Source organism: Macaca nemestrina, chromosome 10 (assembly GCF_043159975.1).
Source record: "Macaca nemestrina isolate mMacNem1 chromosome 10, mMacNem.hap1, whole genome shotgun sequence".
Classification (NCBI taxonomy): domain Eukaryota; kingdom Metazoa; phylum Chordata; class Mammalia; order Primates; family Cercopithecidae; genus Macaca; species Macaca nemestrina.
Genome location: NC_092134.1, coordinates 87,644,717 through 87,667,198, shown reverse-complemented (window position 1 = coordinate 87,667,198; position 22,482 = coordinate 87,644,717). Strand labels below are relative to the sequence as shown.

Here is a 22,482-nt window from a genome sequence, read left to right as displayed (position 1 = left end):
GATCACTTGAGGTCAGGAATTCAAGACCAACATAGTGAAACCCCATCTCTACTAAAAGTACAAAAACTAGCCAGGTATAGTGGCAGGTGCCTGTAATCCCAGCTACTCAAGAGGCTGAGGCAGGAGAATTGCTTGAACCCAGAAGGTGGAGGGTGCAGTGAGCTGAGATGGTGCCACTGCATTCCAGCCTGGGCAACAGAGCGATACTCCATCTCAAAACAAAAAACAAAAAACAAAAAAACACTATATATACAGCCAGTATATATCTTTTTGTTTTTTTTTTTTGAGACGGAGTCTCGCTCTGTCGCCCAGACTGGAGTGCAGTGGCCGGATCTCAGCTCACTGCAAGCTCCGCCTCCCGGGTTTAAGCCATTCTCCTGCCTCAGCCTCCCGAGTAGCTGGGACTACAGGTGCCTGCCACCTCGCCCGGCTAGTTTTTTGTATTTTTTAGTACAGACGGGGTTTCACCGGGTTAGCCAGGCTGGTCTCGATCTCCTGACCTCATGATCCGCCCGTCTCGGCCTCCCAAAGTGCTGGGATTACAGGCTTGAGCCACCGCGCCCAGCCCCTATCATTTTTTGACAAAATAATAAGCTACAATTTTTATTAAAATGGAAAATTCTCAGTACATCATTAAGTGAAAATGAAAGGTTACAACATAATTATGTGCAGTTTGTTTGGCATTAGTTGTTACCTTTGGTAGGATTACAGGTGATTTTTCTCCTTTTTCAGTGTCTTTTACACATTTACTAAAGTTTTTCTAATTTCTTACAATAATTATGTAATTAGGGGAAATGCCATTAAAATATATGCTTATAGCTAACTCAATGCTTGCTTTAGAGCTTGGGTATTATGTAACCATGATGCGAATGACTTTGGTACAAATCCAAGTAACACTTCAACACATTTGTAAGGAATTATAATCAACAAGTCACCATTCCCCTGGAAACTTAATAATAAAATGTTAAAGACATTAGTTTATCAAAAGAATTTATTAGAAAATATTACACACTACATACATATTTATTTAAGAGTATAATTTCAGTAGACAGCACTCCAACTTCATAATAAAAACAATATCTCATGGACCCTGGGGCAATCACTGTGCTTCTGAAGCTACATCTTTTGGATGGAACATTCAAGCAGTATACACTGTGGCCATTTAAAGGAAGGTAAGAGAAAAAAATGTGGTAATTACCAAAACAAATTTTAAAAAAGCACAAAACTTTTAGAATGTTAATGGATAACTACTATTAGTCTCAAAATTCTAGGCATTTCTATAAAACATCGGTCAATGTGACTAGTAAATGAAAGGGACCAAGGTTTCAAAGATCAAGTCAATACTGAACCTTGATAAATAACAAGAGGAAATGTAACTCCACAAAATGTTTCTGATTAAGTTTGTGCCCATGCAAAATTAACATAAATTTCTTAAAGAATGAGGAATGTTAAAGCAATGTATTTTTTCAACATAAAGCATGCATTTTCTAATACATTCTTAAACATTTCAAAATTTTAAAAGTTTGAATTCTAATCAAATAACACTCTTCATTAGCTATTAATGCAGGCTAACCAGTGCCCCAATCAGATATGGAACACACACTTGTTATTGTCATGGAAATAATTCATGGGAGTGCTACTAAAGATATATGAGACTTCAACTCTTGACCACACCACTTTTGCTCCAAAACTTTAGAACTTGTTTGCAAAAGCTAAATGGTATAAAGCACATTTTAAAATGTCACCCAATTCTCAAATGTCACTGAAAGAAAATGCAGGAAAAGTATGTATTGTGTGATTAATCAACTTAGACACAGCAATTTGCTGCAAAAATTTCAAAGTATGAACTAGCCTTAACTCAAAATACTTTGAACATTCACAAAATTGTTTGTAGAGTTCTAACCTAAAACAACTAAGGAGGTGTGCCTTGATATTCTGAAACACTGTCTTAATACTTTATTAGAAGAAATACACTTGAAATTTCTTTATCATAATCTAAATGCAAACTTTAAAAATATATACCAGTAGAATACCATATTACAAATGCCCAGAAATGTAGAATGAAGGTCAAAAACTGCTTGGAAATATTTTTATGATTAAACTCATAACTTAACAAAGCTTATGAACTAGCACAATCATTATGGGGCCAACATTTCAAGATATTTTGCCTATCAAAGCTAGCACCAGGAAAAGTATTATGCACGTAAAATTGAGAAACAGATAATCCTTACTTTAGAAAAGCACAGTTCTACAGAGTATTGCTCTGGCTAGTTTAGCTAGTAAAAGGGTCAGTTTATCTCATGGAGGCATGTATCTCCTTGGATCCATTAACTTATCTGAAGAACTTTCCAGGTACTTGGTATGTACTGAAAATTCCTACTGGAATCAGAGTTTATCATGGAGAAAACGCATTGTTCTTTCAAGATGCCAGTTAAAATAATGGCACGATAAACATTTTAAACTTACCTTTTATAAAAACTGAGATATTCTAGTACTAAAAAGAGGAAAACAAACAAACAAAAAAAAACAAAACAAAAAAACAAATCCCTAGTCCCTGAAAGGCTAACCAAGACTCCATTATTCAATTTTCCTCTGCATTTCTAAAACACAGGTTTCATTGGCTAGAATTTTAGAATTCTGCAACATGGCTAATGGCTACCACCTGATCACCAAATTAACACTTCATTCATTGTAACAAGTGTGAAAATAATTTCATCAGTGATTAAACAACGACTTTATGCCAGTGCCATGAGTCTTGTAATTCTTAGTCCCAAGGAAGGGAGGATAACAGCTTAATAGCAATTCTCAAATTGGCACAAATAACTTATCATCTGCAATGGGTAGAAGAAGATACTACGAAAGAACATAATTTCTACAAAGTCAACACTTTTTTTTTTTTTTTGAGACGGAGATTTGCTCCTGTTGCCCAGGCCGAAGTGCAATGGCACGGTCTCGGCTCACTGCAACTTCTGCCTCCTGAGTTCAACTGATTCTCCTGCCTCAGCCTCCCGAATAGCTGGGATTACAGGCATGCACCAACACGCCTGGCTAATTTTTGTATTTTTAGTAGAGACGGGGTTTCACCATGTTAGCCAGGCTGGTCTCGATGATCTAACCTCAGGTGATCCACCGGCCTCGGCTTCCCAAAATGCTGGGATTATAGGCGTGAGCCATCATGCCCGGCCGAAAGTCAACAATTTTTCCAAATCTTTTTCTTCAAAGTCTTCAACAAAGACTTTGAACTGCCAAAGTTGTAATCTAGTAAGTCAAACTGCTTATCTCAATTCAGGGTAAAAAAAGGCACAAAAGAAAAACAAGCAGCATAACCTTTATTTGGTCATACAATAGGTGAAGAGTGTCTCAATGTTTTGAACACTAAATTTTACTCATGTGATAATTTTTTTCTATCTAGGCAATTTATTCAGATATGTGCTTTAAAAATACACATTAGGAACTCTGCAACTGATATGTTCTATTTAATATTAGAAACATTTTTCATGGTAATACATTATTTAACTTTCTATAATTAGAGGGAAAAAATCAATCATAAAGATCATACTTTATATTTTAACCTGACAGAATAAATGCATTTTATATATATATCTCTTTGAAAACCAGTGCACTTAGAAGTTTCTAATTTATGCACTCCATTGCTCTAATCAAAAAGCTATACATCTTTCAGTATCCACACTATAACACAGTCCTAGTAAAGATGCACATTCCTTTCAACACTTTACTTTCCCTTGAATTTTGTGGGGGAGGTTGGAGGGGAAGGAAGGATACAGAAGTTGCAGTGCAGACCTATATTTATTTAGAACAAAACATCATATCCTATGTTAAAAAAATAATTTTATCAAAACCAAATTTCAATCACAGTTATGTATGATTTTCAGTTAATGGTACATGTTGAAATTGCACTTTGCAGATATCCTGATAATGTCTTTGACAGCGTTCCCCATTTCAGCCTATGTTTTTTTCAGTAGACACAGGTTCTTCCAGAGTTTTCTTTTGGCTCCCCTTCCGTGAATATTTGTATTTGTCTACATAGGCTTTAACCAGATTTGCCACTTTAGTAGAATTTACTTCTCCACTCTTACTATGACAAACCTAAGAAAAAAGGGGTGGAGGGTAAACTTTTTTCATGCTTAAAGGGATTAAAGCCAAAATAGAAAGCTTTGTGAAAAACAACCCCAAAGAGATAACCAGACTTATTTTCATGTTTCATTATCTCATACAAACTAGTCAAAAGGCAAAAAAGTAGACAGGAATTAGTAGGAGCTAGCTTTTATTATTTTAATTAAACTTCAGCATTCATTTATTAAAACAGAGGTGGTTCAAAACAATGTGCACATACTCCACTAAAGGCATAACTTACTTTATCTACTGCTTTCCGTACAATTTCTTTATATTCTTCCTTGGTGATATCTTTATTTTGGTAAAATGGCTTAATGGCCAATTTTACCTCTTGTGCTGCTTTTTCTTGAATTTGCAATTTCTGATGAGAAGAAAATGTATAATTTATTATTAACCAGTCATATGCTCTCACGAAATTTCAAACAAGAAATTGAAAATACTTCACATTTACAATAAGAGACTCTCCAACTATTAACGTGACAAATACAAAACAGTTTATTTACTAAAACATATCAAACATTTCTAAAAACAATTGTCAAGTATTACCAGTAATTTACTGGACATCAACTCATCTAGAGAGAATCCTTCAAATAATACTGGCATTTAGACTGCCAATAAGAAATTCCCTTCACCACTCATACAATAAAAAGCTGATATTTTTCACCTTTATCATATACAGAATTATGGAGGTTGCTCTCAACCTTGAACTTGCCTTGTCTGTCTTCGAGCTATCTGCGCTGGCTTCCACTGTAACACTTACTTTGCTTTCTGCCAATTTTACAGCAGCAATAGAGGCTTTGCTGTGACTTGATGACGAAGTATTACCAGAACTTGGTCCCTGAACCGTTCCCGTATTTCCTGGGGCTGCTGTTGGAGCAGGCAAAACTGGTGTACTCATGTTATTACTTACATGAGAAGAACTAGGAATACCCTGTGTTAAAGAGTTATCATCAGTTAATGAATTACTTGTACTCAATAGAAGTCTTTTAGTGATGTATTAGAAATAACATTAAAAAACACAAAGCAAACCAACCTTAGTACTAAAGAAAAATGCATATTTCAGGTAATTATATCTAAAGGGCCCTTTAAAGAAAAATGATTAACACTCTTAAACAGGGCCTTAGATATGTCAAGATGAGTTTTAAATTATATATATGGATTGTAACATTCTGACAGCAACACTAAAAACAAGGAGGAGAAGAGCTTTTAAAGAACTGTATCTTTCCTGCAAGGATCTTCAGGAATATTAATGAAAATAAGTGCCCCCACTTTAAAGATTGGAAAAAATAAGGCAGTAAAATCAAATGGCTTGTAGTAAGTTGATAGAAGAAAAAGATTAAGATACAAAATACTAAAATCCAATTTCCCTATTCTTTCAACGCTATCGTACTGTCAGGATTCTACTTTTATTTATTTATTTATTTATTTATTTTGAGACGAAGTCTCACTCTCTCCCACGCTAGAGTTCAGTGGCGCAATCTTGGCTCAATGCAATCTCTGACTACTGGTTCAAGTGATTCTCAAGCCTCAGCCTCCAAGTAGCTGGGATTACAGGCATGCATCACCACGCCTGGCTAATTTTTGTATATATATTTTTTTCGAGACAGAGTCTTGCTCTGTCACCCAGGCTGGAGTGCAGTGGCACGATCTCAGCTCACTGCACCCTCCACCTCCTGAGTTCAAGCAATTCTCCAGCCTCAGCTTCCTGAGTAGCTGGGATTACAGGTGCCCGCCACCACACCCAGCTAATTTTTGTATTTTTAGTAGAGGCAGGGTTTCACCATGTTGGCCAGGCTGATCCTGAGCTCGTGATCCGTCCACCTTGGCCTCCCAAAGTGCTGGGATTACAGGCGTGAGCCACCGTGCCTGGCCTAATTTTTGTATTTTTGGTAGAGATGGGGTTTCACCATGTTGGCCAAGCTGGTCACGAACTCCTGACTTCAACTGATCCACCTGCCTTGGCCTCCCAACGTGCTGGGATAACAGGTGTGAGCCACCGTGCCCGCCTAGGATTCTAAAATTTTTTAAAGGCAGTCATAAAATTATAAGCAACACAATGTTTGCAAATTATTCAAATTTTCTATGTCTCACAGAGGCACTTCTCCTTTCTTTTCAGCATGATAAATTCATGAAAATGAAACACAGATGATAATGGATAATGAACGGCTTTATCTAGTGTTTGTCTGAACAAGACAATAAAAACTTCATCATAGTACTTAATCACTAATTTCCACCGCCCCATACACCCCCCATAAACAATGCAAAACAGCAGAAAAATGTAAAGCGCCCACCACTTGATCCTAATTTGGTTTATAATTTGGTTTACTTAATATGAAAAAAAAAAATCCTGTTCAGATATAAGTAACAGCATATATGTAGCTTGGATTTGGTAATAAGTATTTAATTAATTTTCTAATTTGGGAGTTGGGGGGTTTTGAGAAGGATAGTGAAAGAGGGACTATGAAGGTTTACCATAACTAAAATCAAATAAACAAATTGTTTTTGAATGCCAGGATGCCTTTTTTTGAACATCTGTCCTGAACAGCTAAATGTTTACAATGGCTATATTGATTAAACTTGAATTGCTAAAAACATACCTGCAATTGCTTTCCATCTGGTTGTGAAGTAATGTAGTTGACTTGTTGGGATGGTGGGGGAGGAGGTGGTGGTGGTGGTAATCCCTGAGATACACCGGTAGGAGCGGCTACCTGCATGAGGGGCACTCCTGTGTGGAGATGCAAGGGTAGCTGAGGATGAACATTAAATGGATTGCGCTGGATGTTCATCAAAGGAGTATGAACACCCACTGGATATGGGAAGATATTCATAGGCTGGTGTTGTGCATTCATTTGTTGCTGCATTACATTCATTTGTGGTTGCATCATATTTATAGGTAGCTGAGAACCATCAACTTGCTGGTTTGTTTGGTCTTTTAGGCTAGAATCTATCAAAAGAAAAAAAGCTTGTGAAAAAAATCATGTTATAAATCTCTATAGACAGAGAAACAACCACTGGTTACAGTAAAATTAAATAGCAATTAATAGGCTCAGTATAACAGTACCAATCTCCAACTGCTTAATTTTATCCTGTCATTTCTAAATAATGTGAACTGATTTTCTAACTGAAAGAAAACATTTGGCCAGGTGCGGTGGTGCAAGCTTGTAATCCCAGCACTTTGGGAGGCTGAGGCAGGCGGATCACCTGAGGTCAGGAGTTCGAGAGCAGCCTGGCCAACATGGTGAAACCCCATCTCTACTAAAAAATTACAAAAATTAGCTAGGTGTGGTGGTGGGCGCCTGTAATCCCAGCTATTTGGGAGGCTGGAGAATCGCTGGAGCCCAGGGGGTGGAGGCTGCAGTAAGCAGAGATCATGCCATTGCACTCTAGCCTGGGCAAAAAAAGAGAAACTCCACCTCAAAAAACAAAACAAACATTCACCTGAAAATATGTTTTAAGAGTAAGTTCATGCAAAACATACATCAACAATCAGTAGCTCAAGAAACTGACTAGTTAAAAAAAATCACATAAAATTTAGTTACTAAATTATAAGATTATTCAATTTTTATATCTTCAACAGCCTTTTTCTTGCAATGTTCTTAACAAGAAAAAAAAAGGAAATATAAATCTTTACTATTAAAACAATGGCTTATTTTATTTGTATGAGAACAATTATCAAAAAAATTAAAAGTATACATATCTGAAATCAACAAATTAGAGGTTAAATCCTGCATAGGAATATCCCAAACTCTTCTGTTGTAGCAAACAGTGCTGAAAATATTTAAGTCTTTGGCAAGGTCTGGAGCAGAGGTAGCGTTAATAATATACTTATGTAGATAAATGTGCGTGTATATACATTTATATAATGCAAAGTGACCTGCAAACAACTAGGGTTCAGCTTGTTATAAAAACTACAAATAAGGATCATTTCAACTCATACAAATAACATATTAAATTTATAATTATTCGAATAAAACAGTATCAATAAACCAACAAGAATACATTACCCTGTCCAGATGTTTCCTCCTCTTGTTTCATCCATCCAGACTGTGGACCTGTAGAATTTCTGCCTCGTCGCGAGTAGTAGTTTTGTACATCTGCTGGCAAAGTCTTTCTCACAGCCCAGCTAGATGCAGATGTCCATCCAGATCTATCTGCTGGTGTATCAAATGAGAACTCCTGTTCACTTTTCCGCTTATAGGACTGCTGTTCCACAAACTTGAAAGATTCACTCCCTGAACTGTTTGAATTCCCTGAGAGTGGTTTTCGATTTTGCCACCTATTTTCATTCTGATCTTTATAGGCAAAACTACTTCTGTAAGTGCCTCTGCCACGGTTGCCTCTGCCTCTACCACGGTTAGATACCCAACCAGAACCAAAGTTTTTATTCCAAGAATTTCCTGAATTTTCATTTCTATTTTCTTCCCAGTGAGACTCTTTCAACTTTTCTGGATTTCTGGTTCTTGGATCAGGCCCAGAGTTTATTTTTTCTGTTATCCAACTGGGACAGTCATTTCTATGTTTGTCAGCAGAATTTGGATCATCAGCATCTAGATGGATGTCATTTTTTTCTTTTCTTGTATTTTCATTCTGTTTCTCTGGGTCATTCTTTCTGTACCGATCATTTCCTCGTGGACATCTCCAACCATCATTTGCCCATCTTCCCTTCCACCGGGGAGAGTAACTATCTCTGTCAATTCTACCAAACGATGAACTCTTACTTTTTGCTCTACATCTTGAGGGGGACCTAGAATGAGATCTGGACCTAGACCACTTTCTGGTTCTCCTCTCTCTCTCTCTCCTCTGCCCATCTCTATCACTTTCTCGTTCTCTGCTCTGGGACCTGGATTTTTCTCCTGGGGAGGAATCTTTCACTCTTGGCTGAGATCTTTTGTTCTCTCTAGAAGTTTCTCTTCTTGGTGACAGTGATTCAGATCTTCTGCTTTCCCTAGTAGTATCCCTTTTTGGAGACCGAGACTGAGATTGTCTCCTTTCTCTTGCAATATCTTTTTTTGGGGACTGAGAACGGGATTTTTTCCGGCCTCTGGCTGACTCATTCTTAGGAGATGGTGATTGAGACTTCCTGCTTTCCTTCCCAGTTTCTCTTCTGGGAGATGGAGACTGGGGCCGCTTCTTTTCTTGTGGAGTGTCTTTGTTGGGAGACCAAGTTGTAGATGGAGAATGAAATCTAGATCTTCGAGTACGAGGCTTTCTGGCTTTATCTATGGTATCTTTTGGGCTTTCAGATGGTTGAGAAACAGTTTCAACCTTTTCATCTGCAAGATCAGAAGATGGCATATTATTTTCGGAACTGTGTGTCACAGAATTGTCATTCATTTGCTTAAGATCAGCATTTACAGATGGTTCAACTTCACATTCATTTTGGTCACTGCAAAATGAATCACACTCCATAGGTATCATTTCATTGTTGTCCTCACTAAAATGCTTCTGAATCTGTTCAATGTGTGTTTTAGGCAACTCTGTAGATCCAGGATGTTCGGTCAGCGATTCATTCTTTTCTTCTAAAGATTTTTCCAATTTGGTGTTCATAAGATTATTTTTTAATAAATTATTTTCAGAGTCTTGAACATTATTGAAATCTTCATTCCCAAAAGTATCACATGTTGCAATTATTTCTACATCTTCAGTTTCAACATGCCCAAGCAATTGAACCTCTGGGCTCTCAGTAGATTGTCCGTCCACCGTTTGTATAATTTCACCCTCAGAAGATTTTAACTTGGGGCTCTCTATAAGCTCCTCTGTTTTTAGTGTAGAATCTTTATGTTCAGTAACTTCTACTATGGAACTCTCTGTCATTTTTTCTTCATTAACCACTGACTCTACATTCTCAGATAACTCACTTAGGGGACTAGATACAGGTTGGTGCACTTTGCTTTCAGATGTTAAACATGTAGGGAAATCATTTGGAAGATGAACTGTACATATATCTGCCTTTACCTCTGATTCTGAAAGTCCAGATATCGGGTCTGGCTTTTCCAATGGATCACCTCCTTTTTCAAAAATATTTTTAGAAGTCTCACTTTCCAAACACAAAACTTTAGCCTCTATACCTGTATTCTCAAGTTTTTTAACTTCCCCTTCCTCACCAACTAGCATAGGAGGATCCTGAGCACAAGACTCAGAAGATGAAGATTCTACTCTTTCCTCTGTATCATGATTTGCAGTATGCTTCTTACTTTCTTCTATTTGCTCATTGCAACTTTTCAAGCAATCAGCAGACTGGTTTTCTACATGTGTCTGCACAGTACAAATGTTACTACTGTCTACATCTGATTGGTGCTCTTTTTCTAACACAGGTGATGTGTCAGATTCTGCTGTTTCTTCATCTACTGAATCATTGGAAGATGATTTTTCAGGGGCAGCTACAGAGCTCCGAAGTTTCTTTTTCAGTAAAGGTGGTTTTCTTCCTCTTCTTACAGACTTCCGTTTTGGAGCCTGTCTTGTTTGCTTTTCTGACTCAGCTGAAGAGGGAACACTTAAAGATGGATTACTGTTACCTGGGGCATCACACCCAGAATTGTTTGATATTGGGGATCTCTGAGACTGACTGGCTGTTTCGGCTCTTGTGTTACGTGTAGACCTCCTTGTAGGAGTTGTCATTGCAGGTTTCCGTCTTGATCCTCTGGTATTTGATGTACCAGAAGTTTGCTTCTTTTCTTCCCCTTCTTGAGGATGTGCTAATGCATATCCTTTGCAAGAAGTACCTAATATTTTTTTAAAAAAATAAAGGGTAAAAAATATGTGTTTTAAGAAACAGTAATTTGGCTTTAGCTAATTTTAGCATAAAACAGTCTGCAACAGAGTGAAACAAAATACTTACAAATAAAACTATTAATAAATGCACAGCTACTAACCTCTGAGTAATATGAGGTATTCATCAACTTTCTTAATGACACTGAAATAAGTTATAACTAGATTTGGTCCAAGTGGGCAATTTTATAGAGAAAAAAAAGGAAAATAACTTTTGGTCTCGTAACTGCTACTTGCTTAATTTTTTTTTTTTTTTCAGAGACAGGGTCTCACTCTGTCACCCAGGCTGGAGTGCAATGGTGTGATCACTGGAGCAATCATCGCTCACAGAAGCCTCAACCTCCCAGGCTCAAGCGATCCTCCCGCCTCAGCCTCCTGGGTAGCTGGGACTACAGGCACGCGCTACCATGTCCAGCTATTTTGTATTTTTAATAGAGACAGGGTTTCGCCATGTTGCCCAAGCTGAAATCAAGTGATCTGCCTGCCTCGGCCTCCCAAAAGTGCTGGGAATACAGGCGTGAGCTACTGCGCCCAGCCATGACCTGGGATTATCTAGGCAAAAGGAGAGAGAAAATGGTCAAGTTATTCATGAATTAATAAAGACTCAAACTATTTATTAATAATTAATTAACAGATGTTACTTCTAAAGATCTATGGTTTGGATATGAAAGCCTGAAACAGGAGACTTCGAATCAGCTCCTCAAAGCCTCCAAGTTGTAATTTCTAAAAACTGTAGAAGAGAGTTTCTAGTTGGAATATTTTTTATTTTTAAAACTGACTGACAGATAAAACTGTATGTGTTTACCATATACAACATGATGTTTTGAAGTACATAAACATTGTGGAATGACCAAATCTAGCTACTTAATATATGTGCTACCTCACATAGTTACAATTTGTTTAGTGGGAACACTTTACATCCACTCTCCAGCAATTTTCAGATATAGTTGACCCTTTAACAACAAAGGGATTAGGAGCACCAACCCCCCACACAGTCAAAAATTGGCATAGTTTTTACTCCCCGAAACTTAACTGTTGTTCACCAGACTCCTCACCGATAACAGTGAATTAACATATTTTTAATGTTATATGTGTTACATACTGTATTCTTACAATAAAAGAAGCTAAAGGTTATTACAAAAACCATAAGAGAAAATACATTGCAGTGCTGTACTGTATTTATTGATACCCTAAGTTTGTATCATTTTTTTTTTAATATATCATTTGTTTACAAGATGAATCATCTGTCTGAAATGGTGGGCAATTGTAGCTATAGATCTCGATCAGTTCCTACCAAGGAATTAAACTTCTTCTCATAAAGCCATAACTTTGCTTCTTGGGAACACTTCCTACATCACTAATGGCACTTCATGTGGGTCCCAAAGGTGTTACTCAAGGTTTACAGTATTGCACTAAACACTATGAAAAATACGCAAGCACTGCAAGAGATCACTTTTTACTGTGATATGCAATCTATCAGAAAGACAAATGCTCACATGGAGATGATTACATTACACCAAGTTTTGCAGGTTTTTTTTTTTTTTTTTTTTGAGACAGGCCCTTGTTCTGTTGCACAGGCTGCAGTGCAGTGGTGCAATCACAGCACATTGTAGCCTCAGCCTCCACTTGAGCTCACCAAAATAGCAACAGGTGGCAGCCACAAAAATTGTTACACTGGTAAATATGCACTATATTTAATTTTACACAGTTATGAGTTAATACTGTATCTTTACAGCTGTTTACATTTCTCATGACTGCAAATGGTGGAACCATGTAGTTTGAGTGTGTATATGTTTTGATAAATTTTAACTTTTTATCATAGATATGTATATATTTTATGGTAGTAAATGATGAAATAGACTAGTATCTACATATATTTCATGCATTAATGACATACCTTTTCCTTAATTTTTTCACTATTTATAGACTATGCGATTTGTCTGTTTTTTCATTGTTGCAAATCTCCAAAAATTTTCCGATATATTTATTTTTTTAAATTCATGTATAAATATCGCCACCCAGTTAAAACCTGTGTTTTTCAAGGGTCAACTGCATTATTATAGTCATCACGTTACACAATAGACCTTTAGAACTTATTCTATCTAGCTGAAACTTTCTATCCATTGACCAACAACCTCCACCCCACCAGGCTACCCCACGCCCTAGTCTATAGTCTAGTTCTATGAGATCAACTTTTTTAGATTCCACATGTAAGTGGATCATGTGGTATTTCTTTCTGTGCCTGCCTTATTCACTTAGTATAATTTCCTCCAGGTTCATCCATGTTGACACAAAAGACAAGATTTCCTTCTTTTTGTAGCAGAATAATATTCCATTGTGTGTGTATATAGGATACATACAGTGTGTGTATGTACACACACACACTCTAGTTGAAGCAATTTTAAAGTTAAGTCGCTGTCCAAATATTTATAGAAGTATTTACAAGTTACTATGCCTTACTTTACAGCTTTTCTAAGTCATCAAACACACATTTTTATGAAACTGGAAGAAAATAATAACAACAATTTTTAAAATAGAAAATGATTTCACAAACTTTACCAAAATGTTCTAAAGATATGGTACTTGTTGGAAAAATAGTTCTTGGCAACGTAGAAGAAATGAGAGGAAGGACTTCTGTTTCAACATTCCAGGGTATAAAAGCAATTCTGAAAACATAATAAAAATATTTTTGTTTAAATGGTTTAAAAAATTAAACCAGCAATCTAAAAGTATTAATTCTCTAAATCAGGTTAGCAATATTAAAATACAGTGCTTAAACGTTTTTTGCCCAAATAACTAAAAATGTAAATTCAAGGTTACTCCTTGTCTGAAGATAGCTACCAATTGGCTGCAATTCAGAAAAAAATCTTTAAAACTATGTTTTTCTGATAAATTCATGGCAAAGAAAAGATGAAAGCAACTTAACACAGACGTTTCTCTTTGAAATAATTTATGTAGTATTTTGACAAGATATTTTCCAGCTTTCATCATGTTCTTCACTAGTCTAAAAAAATAAAATCAACTTTGAGGTGTAATTCAACATAAAATGCACAGATTTTAAGAGTACATTTGGTAACTTTTGACCAAAGTGTGTACATATATATATATGTCTGTGTTAACCACCACCCCAATCAAGAAAGAGAACGTTTCCACCCCTGCAGAAAGTATCCTCACACTCCTTTGTAATCCTTCTCCCTCCTTTCCAGGCAACCAAGGAACTGATTTATATCACTATGTTATATTCTAAAATTCCTCGACCTGGGGATGGCTCTTCAAAGTTCTCAGTGTCCCTAGAGATCTGTTAAGACTCCCTCCCCTTCAAATTTTCTCCATTCAAACCCAAACCACTTCTCAGCTTTTTTTTTTCTTACTCATTTAGGTCTCCTAACAAAAGACTATCTGTTTCAGTATAAGGTGAGATTCTGGAGTAAGAGAAGAGAAGCATGGAGAAAAAAAATATAACTTGTACATGTATAAAAATATGTAACTATAAGGAAGGGTTTCATAGTACATACATCTGGACTTCTTCATTTGACTTCTATTATGTTCTGCCATCATTCCTAGAGGGTGAATGCCCTATACAGAACTATATTATAGTGACATATAAAATAAAGTCATAATATGTTATAGGAATTAACATAACACTCAGGCAGCGACCCTAATCTTAACTTAGGAGCTTGATTTAAGTATATATTACATATCTAGCACCATCTTAGTAGCTTCAGGACTAAACTAAGAAATAAAAAACGAGATTACAGAAAGTCATGAGTGTCGGGGTAGAGTAGGCACTTGATCAAATAGTTATTTAGAAGAACATTTTTGAGGAGAGGAATATGGTAAAAGTGTGATTCAGCTGACAGCATACAGGTAAGACTAGAACAGGAGAACAGTACAGGAATGGTGACAGATGTATTACTAATAATAAATCTTAATATTCAGGTTCTCTCCCTTTTAAATAAATCTAGCATATACACAGCTATACTTGTTAAACAGATAAATTAAGGGTTCTTTACTTTCTAAGGGGTCCTTTATGTAACAATCTTTGTTGGGCATTTGAAACACCAAAGTTTAATTTGCACAAAACTTCCTTAGGAAAATAACAACTGAATAAGGTACCCCTGTATTTAAGTACTAATGCTATCTTGTTCACGTTAGCATGTAAACATCTGAGTAAATAATATTTACCTTCCAATTCCAGGAAATGTATCAGGAAACCATGACAATTCCAGTTCATGTCTCTTCTGCCTAATCAATGTACTGATTTCACTGGCTTCTATAAATTCTGTACTAAAAGATAAATTTTAGACCTTCATCAGAATCTCACAATTTTAGGTTCAAAAAAACAATTAGGTCGTACAAAGAATAGCAGCTGTTTTTGTACCTAGCATTATGAATCACACTTACCAGAATGTGAGCTTTTTTCTATTTAAACACTTTCAAAATAAACTCATTCCTAAAATAAGTACAATTTTTATATCGCAAATTAGAATTGTATTTATTTGTTAAAAATAACACTTGAATTTCTATCTTAAGTCACAGAATTTTTTAAATAAAGTCAAGTCAGAGTAATATCCTCATTATTGAAAGAAAGAAATTCTAGGTGCAATGGTTTCCTACTTGAAACTAAGCCTAAGAAAAAAGAAGAAAATAAAGGAGGGTGAGATGACTGCAACCAAAAATGGGCATAGTTCAGCTTTTCAAAAGCCTACTTAGATATTTTGGTACCTTGCCAAGCTCTAAAATTAAATCACACAATCTTATTCTGTGCTGCTGGCTCAACTAACTATACGTGATTTTAAAGCCTCAATTTAATCTGCAAATTCCATAAATATCAACTTTGTATCTACATGCCAGTCACTAGGATTCAAAGATGAATGGATCAGCTCTAAAAGGGTTCTTCTTTAGGTAACATCCCCACAATCTAATAAATAACCTACTTCTCTATCATATATAGAGCTTATATAGAACAACTTATTAATGAAAACAAAGCACACTGGCATAGGCAATCATTGCACAATAGAGAAGCTCCCCAAATTAACAGGTTTTCTCTTGGCTAGAGCTACTTTACATTCCAAAAATTAAAAAAAAGAAAAAAGAAAAAAACTAAAGCAAAAAAACCAAGGTGGGCCTTTCAGATTTTATTGGGCCTAGAGTTTAAATTTCTAGCAAAGTTAATAATTAAACATCAAGTATAAACAGCATAAATTAAAAGTAGAAAATACTAACCAATAAGCTCTATAGGAGGTAAAGGAAGATTCTCCAGGATGACTAACAGAAGAAAACATATTGCAGAAAAAATTTCTGAAGCACTGATTTGTACTCCAATTTGATATCTGAGGCTAGAAAAGTAAAAAGTAGTTAGTGAAACCGCAAATAAAAATATCTCTAATAGGTAAATAATAGTTATACTTAAATATTTTGATATACCTGAAGCACTGGCTATTTATGGACTAAATAACCCTAAAGTGTTATTATTTAAGAAAAAGATTTTTCTTGGTTTCAACAAACCTTATTTATCTTTATTGCTGCATTTTTCTCTCCTCCTGTTTCACTGTATAAAGAGTTTCCTGTACAAAGACATAAAAGGACTTGGTTACCTTGTATTAATTTTTATTAAAAAGGCTATAAACCAGCACTGATACCAGTATACTGCCAAGGGTTGAAATATGTAGAAAAGCTGCATTTCAAATAATACACATTTTTTACACAATTTTCCCAAATGCCGATTTCATCTTATTTTGTTAAGCTACAAATACAAGTAAAATATAAAAGGCCACAATAGAGAAAACTGGGTGAAGTATGTAAAACCTGGTATGTTTACAACATGTGAGTTAAAATTCTAATCATTTTCTGCCACCTTATGCAAACTTAAACTATCTTGTAACAAAAGGTATACACAAGAAGTCAAGCTATTTAATATCAATAATGCACTTAACATTTCTTATCCAGCTATCATCTAGAAAACAGGTAGCTATCTCAAGTACAGGCTGACTAGGGGGCCTGGGGCCATCAACTCTTGTTAACCATAAATTACCATTTAGCCACTGGCACCCACTTCAGGTGTGTTCTTTCCTTCAAATTTTATACTAAGAGGGAAAAGCAGACGTGTTGTCTGAAACTGCTTTTTGTTACAACAAAGTTGGTGGCTTCACTGCTTACGACCTGTCTACAGTGCATATGACAACTGCCTTTTAATTTTCCCCCTTGCTTGCCTCACAAAGGGCCTATTGACATAGTTCAAAATAAATCACACTAACTAGGAGGCTTGTTTCCTGCACTGCAAGATCATATATATTTTGTTTTACTTCTGTTAGTCCAGTTGGTAATAGCCTACTTTCTACTTAATAGCATACTAATTTCCTTTTTAGTTATTATATAACAGCTGTTTGGTTTTGCACAAGTCCCTCTCAGAACTATTGTAACAAATGTAATTTCAATGTTAGTGGCAGGCGAACAGGCTGAGTTCTGGAACTTACTGCCTTACCCCTTTGAAAATCTGTATCTAAAAATCTGTATCTAAAAGATGATACGCTGATTTTTAAAATTGCTTATGAGGCAAGAAGTAAAAACGTGTGGTAGGTACATAGATACACTCTTAGAAATAACCATGTTCCTTCAGCTAGACATAGAATTGCTGTGCTATACCTACATAGTGTCTTTTATGCCCTAAGGATGCTGAGTTGTTTTGTTTCAGGTTGCATTCACTCAACACTTAATGAGTATGTAGTGTTTACACAGCATTCTTTCACTTGGAAACCTATCTCAGAAAGCCTTCATTAGATAAAACGCTCTCTACTGAAAGAACTGTTAGTTTTCTGTGGGCAATGCTACATGGGAAAATCCAGTCCAAAAGCTATTTCACGTATTTCTGGGTAATTCTCAGATAATTACTGAGCAGCTTCAATGACAATCCCTCAAAGTATTCAATACTGGTGAATTTGTCTAAATTGTGGTTTCCTGAAGATCGTTTCACAAATCCACCCTACTTGTCTGTTTTTGGAGGGCAGTGATACACCTTTTCATTTAGTTTTTATCAAAGTAATGCATGTACATACTTTAAGGTGTCAAACAGTACTTCCAAATTTATAAAGAAAAATTATGGAAATACCCGCTCTTGATTTCCACTTCCCCAAAGCACTCATCAAATCCTTTGGCTGTTTCTTCTAACATTTACTTCTTTATTTCTAAATAACATCCTTATACTACTCTACTTTTTTTTTTTTTTTTTTTTTTTTTTTTTGAGACAGAGTCTCGCTTTGTCGGCCAGGCTGGAGTGCAGTGGCACAATCTCAGCTCACTGCAACCTCTGCCTCCTGGGTTCAAGCAATTCTCCTGTCTCGGCCTCCTGAGTAGCTGGGACTATAGGCGCATACCACCACGCCTGGCTAATTTTGGTATTTTTAGTAGAGATGGGGTTTCAACATATTGGTCAGGCTGGTCTTGAACTCCTGACCTCAGGTGATCCACCCACCTCCGCCTCCCAAAGTGCTGGGATCACAGGCGTGAGCCACTGCACCTAGCTGGCTTCAGATATTTTCCTAGGGTTAATAATGGCTTTGTTTTTTCTTTTCCTTTTCTTCCTTATTATCCACCATTAATTTAGCTAACTACAACAAAAGTATAAATCTGAGTTTAATACACTCAGTTACAACAACTCATCCATGAAGTCTGTTCCCCACTCTCCTTGCAAAACTCTTTCTTTGTCCTGGTCCAATATGAACTGGTAACTCTCAAAACTGCTGTTCAATAGTCATTCTGGGATTGTCCTTTGTCATTATCCTAATAATCCTCTTTGTCCTCTTTATCTTTTCCTGAGTTGGAACTCATTTTCTGAATCTCACATTGTTCTTCCATTTACTATCTCATTTAGTGAAGTATATACATCCTCCAGCAGAAGTGGAAAAGGGTGGGAATTCTGAGTTAATACATGATGGATAGTTTGATAGGTTACAGAATTTTCTGGGTTAGTAATCATTTTCCCTAGAGTTTTCAAGGCATTGCTTCACTGCTCCAACTATTGTTGATGACACTGTGTAACCCCAGTCCTCTATGTGGTCTTTTTTTATTCTCTCTCTCTTGTCATCCTCAGACTTCTAGAACTTTATGAAGTACCTGGTATAATTATTTTTTCATTTACTAGGGTATTATATTATTTCTTCATATCTGGACACCTGTGCTCTACTATTACAGAAAAATTCCCTTTGTATTACTTTTTAAAAAATAAATTTTTGCATTTTTCCTTTCTGAAATTTTATTATTTGATATTGAATCACTTAAATGAATATCCTATCATCTCTTTGACTTTAAGTACTACTTTCTGAGACTTATGAGCTTATCTTCTACTCCTGTTGAATTTTCATATTTTTGCTGTAATATTTTTAACTTCTAAAAGGTTTTTCTTAAATATTATTTTTCTTAAATCATTGATAAAACATCCCTTCTTTCAGGCTTTGAAGATATTAAATTTTTTAAAGTTATTCCCTATTTTCCAGCAATGGGTCTGTCCCATCAGGTTCCTTTTGTATCTGTTTTCATCTTTATTATATTGATTTCCCTCAAATATCTTGGAGATCCTTGATTGTTGGTGGGACACTAAAATATTGATTGAAAATTATGTAGATGGGTGGTCAGAGCCTTTCAGCTGTTTCACTGTAGGGTGATCAAGCAGACATCTGGTTATTTCATTGGGAGACTCTCAAATGACATTATCTTTAAGTCTTTTCTTTTGGGCAAGTCAGTTTTCCAAAAGATGCCCCTTATCTCCTACTTTGGAAAATAATAATAATAAAGATTGCCAGTGCTTTGAAAAATGATCTTGGGTAGAGGACTAGAAGCCTCATCATTTGACTTAATTTCCCTCTCTGTTGTTTGCTGTACCATCATTTATGCTAAAGTTTAAATCTGGTTCAAATACTCATTTTAGAGAGTAAAAATCTCCAGTCTTTCATTGCATAGTCCCCTTGTTCTACCCTGTTCAGCCAGGAATCTTCAGGATCTAAAAATTTTTAATCAATTCTGTTTTCTGCAACCACCCCATATCTCTGCCTTCACAGATAATGGAGGCCTTCAAACTCAACTTTCTAAGGTTCAATGGTATGTGAACTGTCTTGAGATTCTTAACTCCATTCTCCTCGTGAAATGTCTATGTATCAGCTTTCTGCTAAGACAATTTACCATCCCCCTCATACCATTTTACTATTTTGTGGACACTTATGTGCTATCCCCTCCTCTCCAGCTTTCTTGTCTTTGTGGCTTAAACTTTGTGGCTTAAAACTTTTCTTTCCAGCCAGGCGCGGCGGCTCACGCCTGTAATCCCGGCATTCTGGGAGGCCGAGGTTGGTGGATCACCTGAGGTCAGGAGTTCGAGACCAGCCTGGCCAACATGGTGAAACCCTGCTCTACTAAAAATATCAAAATTAGCCAGGCATGGTGGCGGGCACCTGTAATCCCAGCTACTCAGGAGGCTGAGGCAGGAGAATCGCTTGAACCCGGGAGGCAGAGGTTGCAGTGAGTCAAGATGGCGCCACAACACTCCAGCCTGGGTGACAAGAGCGATACCCCATCTCAAAAAAAAAAAAAACAAAACACCCACACTTTTCTTTCATTCCTTTATTGTCATTTTAGTAGAGATTTGGGATGAGAGGGATCAGAGCATTAAACAAGTACTCAATCTGCTATGCTTAACTAGAAGTTTGTTTCATTTATTTTAATTCAGCATGTCCCCAAACATGTTTCATGAAACACTAATCCCAAAGGATGTTTCATTAAAACATCCTTTTGTACAATATAAACAAGTATAATAAAGGCTCAGAGCTTAGAACCCAGTACTTGGCAGGCATCCAATTAAAGTTTGATTAATTGATTCCAAAGTTTAATAAAGACATACTTAGATGGATCTAGTATGTACTTAAAGAAATACTACATTAAGAAATGCCTGAAAGGGAGATCCTTCTGTAAACTATATCAATTATAAACTACTATCTCAAACCAAAGATTAATGTTCATTCCAAGAAACAAAGTGAATATAAAGGAGATTAAAAACAAAAAGGTGTAATTCAGTTACCTAGTATGACAGAAGAAAGTGGTATTTCCTCAACAAATTTGCTAATAGGTTTGCTGTCTAACCTTTCGCAATACCTCTAGTGTGGCAACATCATCTTCATTATATGAGAAAACTAGACAGTTTATATAATTTTACTAAAGTCACAGGTGTTTTAATGGTAAAAAAACTGTACAAAACTCAAGGGGCTTGACTTCCAGTAAAACCATCTATTAGACCTGCTGAAGTTTTAACTAATATACTATATTTATAGGCTATAATAATTTCTAATCAAGATATAAGAATTCACAACTTCATAAGCTCTACTCATTAGTTTGATTACTGTATAACAAATGACTTCAGATAGAAAGTCACACACCTATGTTTAAAGAACAGTCCCATCCTGCTTCACAAAACTTGAAGAAATTAAAGAAGTTTGGCCAGGTGCAGTGGCTCACGCCTGTAATCTGAGCACTTTTGGAGGCCGAGACCAGCAGATCATCTGAGGTCAGGAGTTAGACTAGCCTGACCAACATGGTGAAACCCCATCTCTACTAAAAATACAAAAGTAGCTGGGCATGGTGGTGCATGCCTGTAATCCAAGCTACTTGGGAGGCTGAGACAGAAGAATTGTCTGAACTCAGGGGCAGAGGTTGCAGTGAGCCAAGATCGTGCCATTGCACTCCAGCCTGGGCAACAAGACCAAAACTCCATCTCAAAAAATATATGTAAATAAATAAGAAACCAAAAAAAGAAGCTAGGCTAAGCAGAGTTGCTTCTAAAATCTAACCAATCAATCCTAGATAAAGAGACAGACAATAGTTTCTCAAGTAGTTCTTTTATTAAAAGAAATTTAAATTATCCTTAGGCTATATCATGGTTTCTGTTCAGTGAAACTGGGCAAACAAAGATGTATTCAATTTGCACAATCCCTCACTAACTCTACCTTCACCTTGACTTTGTCTCTTGGTTCCTTGCTTAGTCATCAAATGTCAACATTTAAGGATATAAGCTGTCTTTTCTGTTGCATGACAGGCTCATTTCTGCCCCTAAACTTTGCAATAATTCCAAGTTACACTTACAGGTTCTCTTGGTCTTCTAATTAGTCCATTTGTTAATAAATACTGTCTAAGAAACCTTATAAGAAATGTGAAAATTAAAGGAAATATTTGAAACAAAAAAAATGTCCAAATTAAAGGTGAAAACTCTTAAAAGTTCTAATCTTACAGCTATGATTTATGACCTTTAGCCTGAAGGAACAAAAAATTACAGTTAACTGATAAGTGGCAAGCAGACATTCTGTTATCAAAATCAAAGAGAGCTAATTTTACATTAAAAATTATTTTTGAGCTTGAAAGTACATCCAAACAAGATCCATCAGAATGCCAATAATTTAAGTTACAAAGGTTGCAGATAACCATAAAGTGAGAGGCTTAATTAAGGTCGGTAACACTAACAATATCATGCTTTAGTATTATTTTGTAGTAGCAAGTGGCATTGGATATGGAGTCAGAAGACTGGATCAAATTCTGGTGGCTCCA

General features: G+C 36.1%; 1 protein-coding gene across 2 annotated transcripts in view; it reads right to left on the bottom strand.

The window, feature by feature from the left end:
* Nucleotides 1-973: 973 nt before the first annotated feature.
* The window catches only part of LOC105470090 (SR-related CTD associated factor 11), a 77,043-nt gene continuing 55,534 nt past the window's right edge, over nucleotides 974-22,482 (bottom strand). The window contains exons 7-15 of one of the 2 annotated variants that reach the window (XM_071071830.1): nucleotides 16,411-16,469; nucleotides 16,129-16,241; nucleotides 15,088-15,189; nucleotides 13,462-13,568; nucleotides 8,139-10,856; nucleotides 6,732-7,078; nucleotides 4,895-5,065; nucleotides 4,376-4,495; nucleotides 974-4,107 (exon numbers count right to left, since the gene is read on the bottom strand). In XM_071071830.1, coding sequence (XP_070927931.1) covers nucleotides 3,961-4,107; nucleotides 4,376-4,495; nucleotides 4,895-5,065; nucleotides 6,732-7,078; nucleotides 8,139-10,856; nucleotides 13,462-13,568; nucleotides 15,088-15,189; nucleotides 16,129-16,241; nucleotides 16,411-16,469 — 3,884 coding nt within the window. In that variant the 3' untranslated portion in view covers nucleotides 974-3,960. Of the gene's footprint in view, nucleotides 4,108-4,375; nucleotides 4,496-4,846; nucleotides 5,066-6,731; nucleotides 7,079-8,138; nucleotides 10,857-13,461; nucleotides 13,569-15,087; nucleotides 15,190-16,128; nucleotides 16,242-16,410; nucleotides 16,470-22,482 lie in introns of both variants that reach the window. The other variant, XM_011721839.3, reaches the window with a different exon arrangement.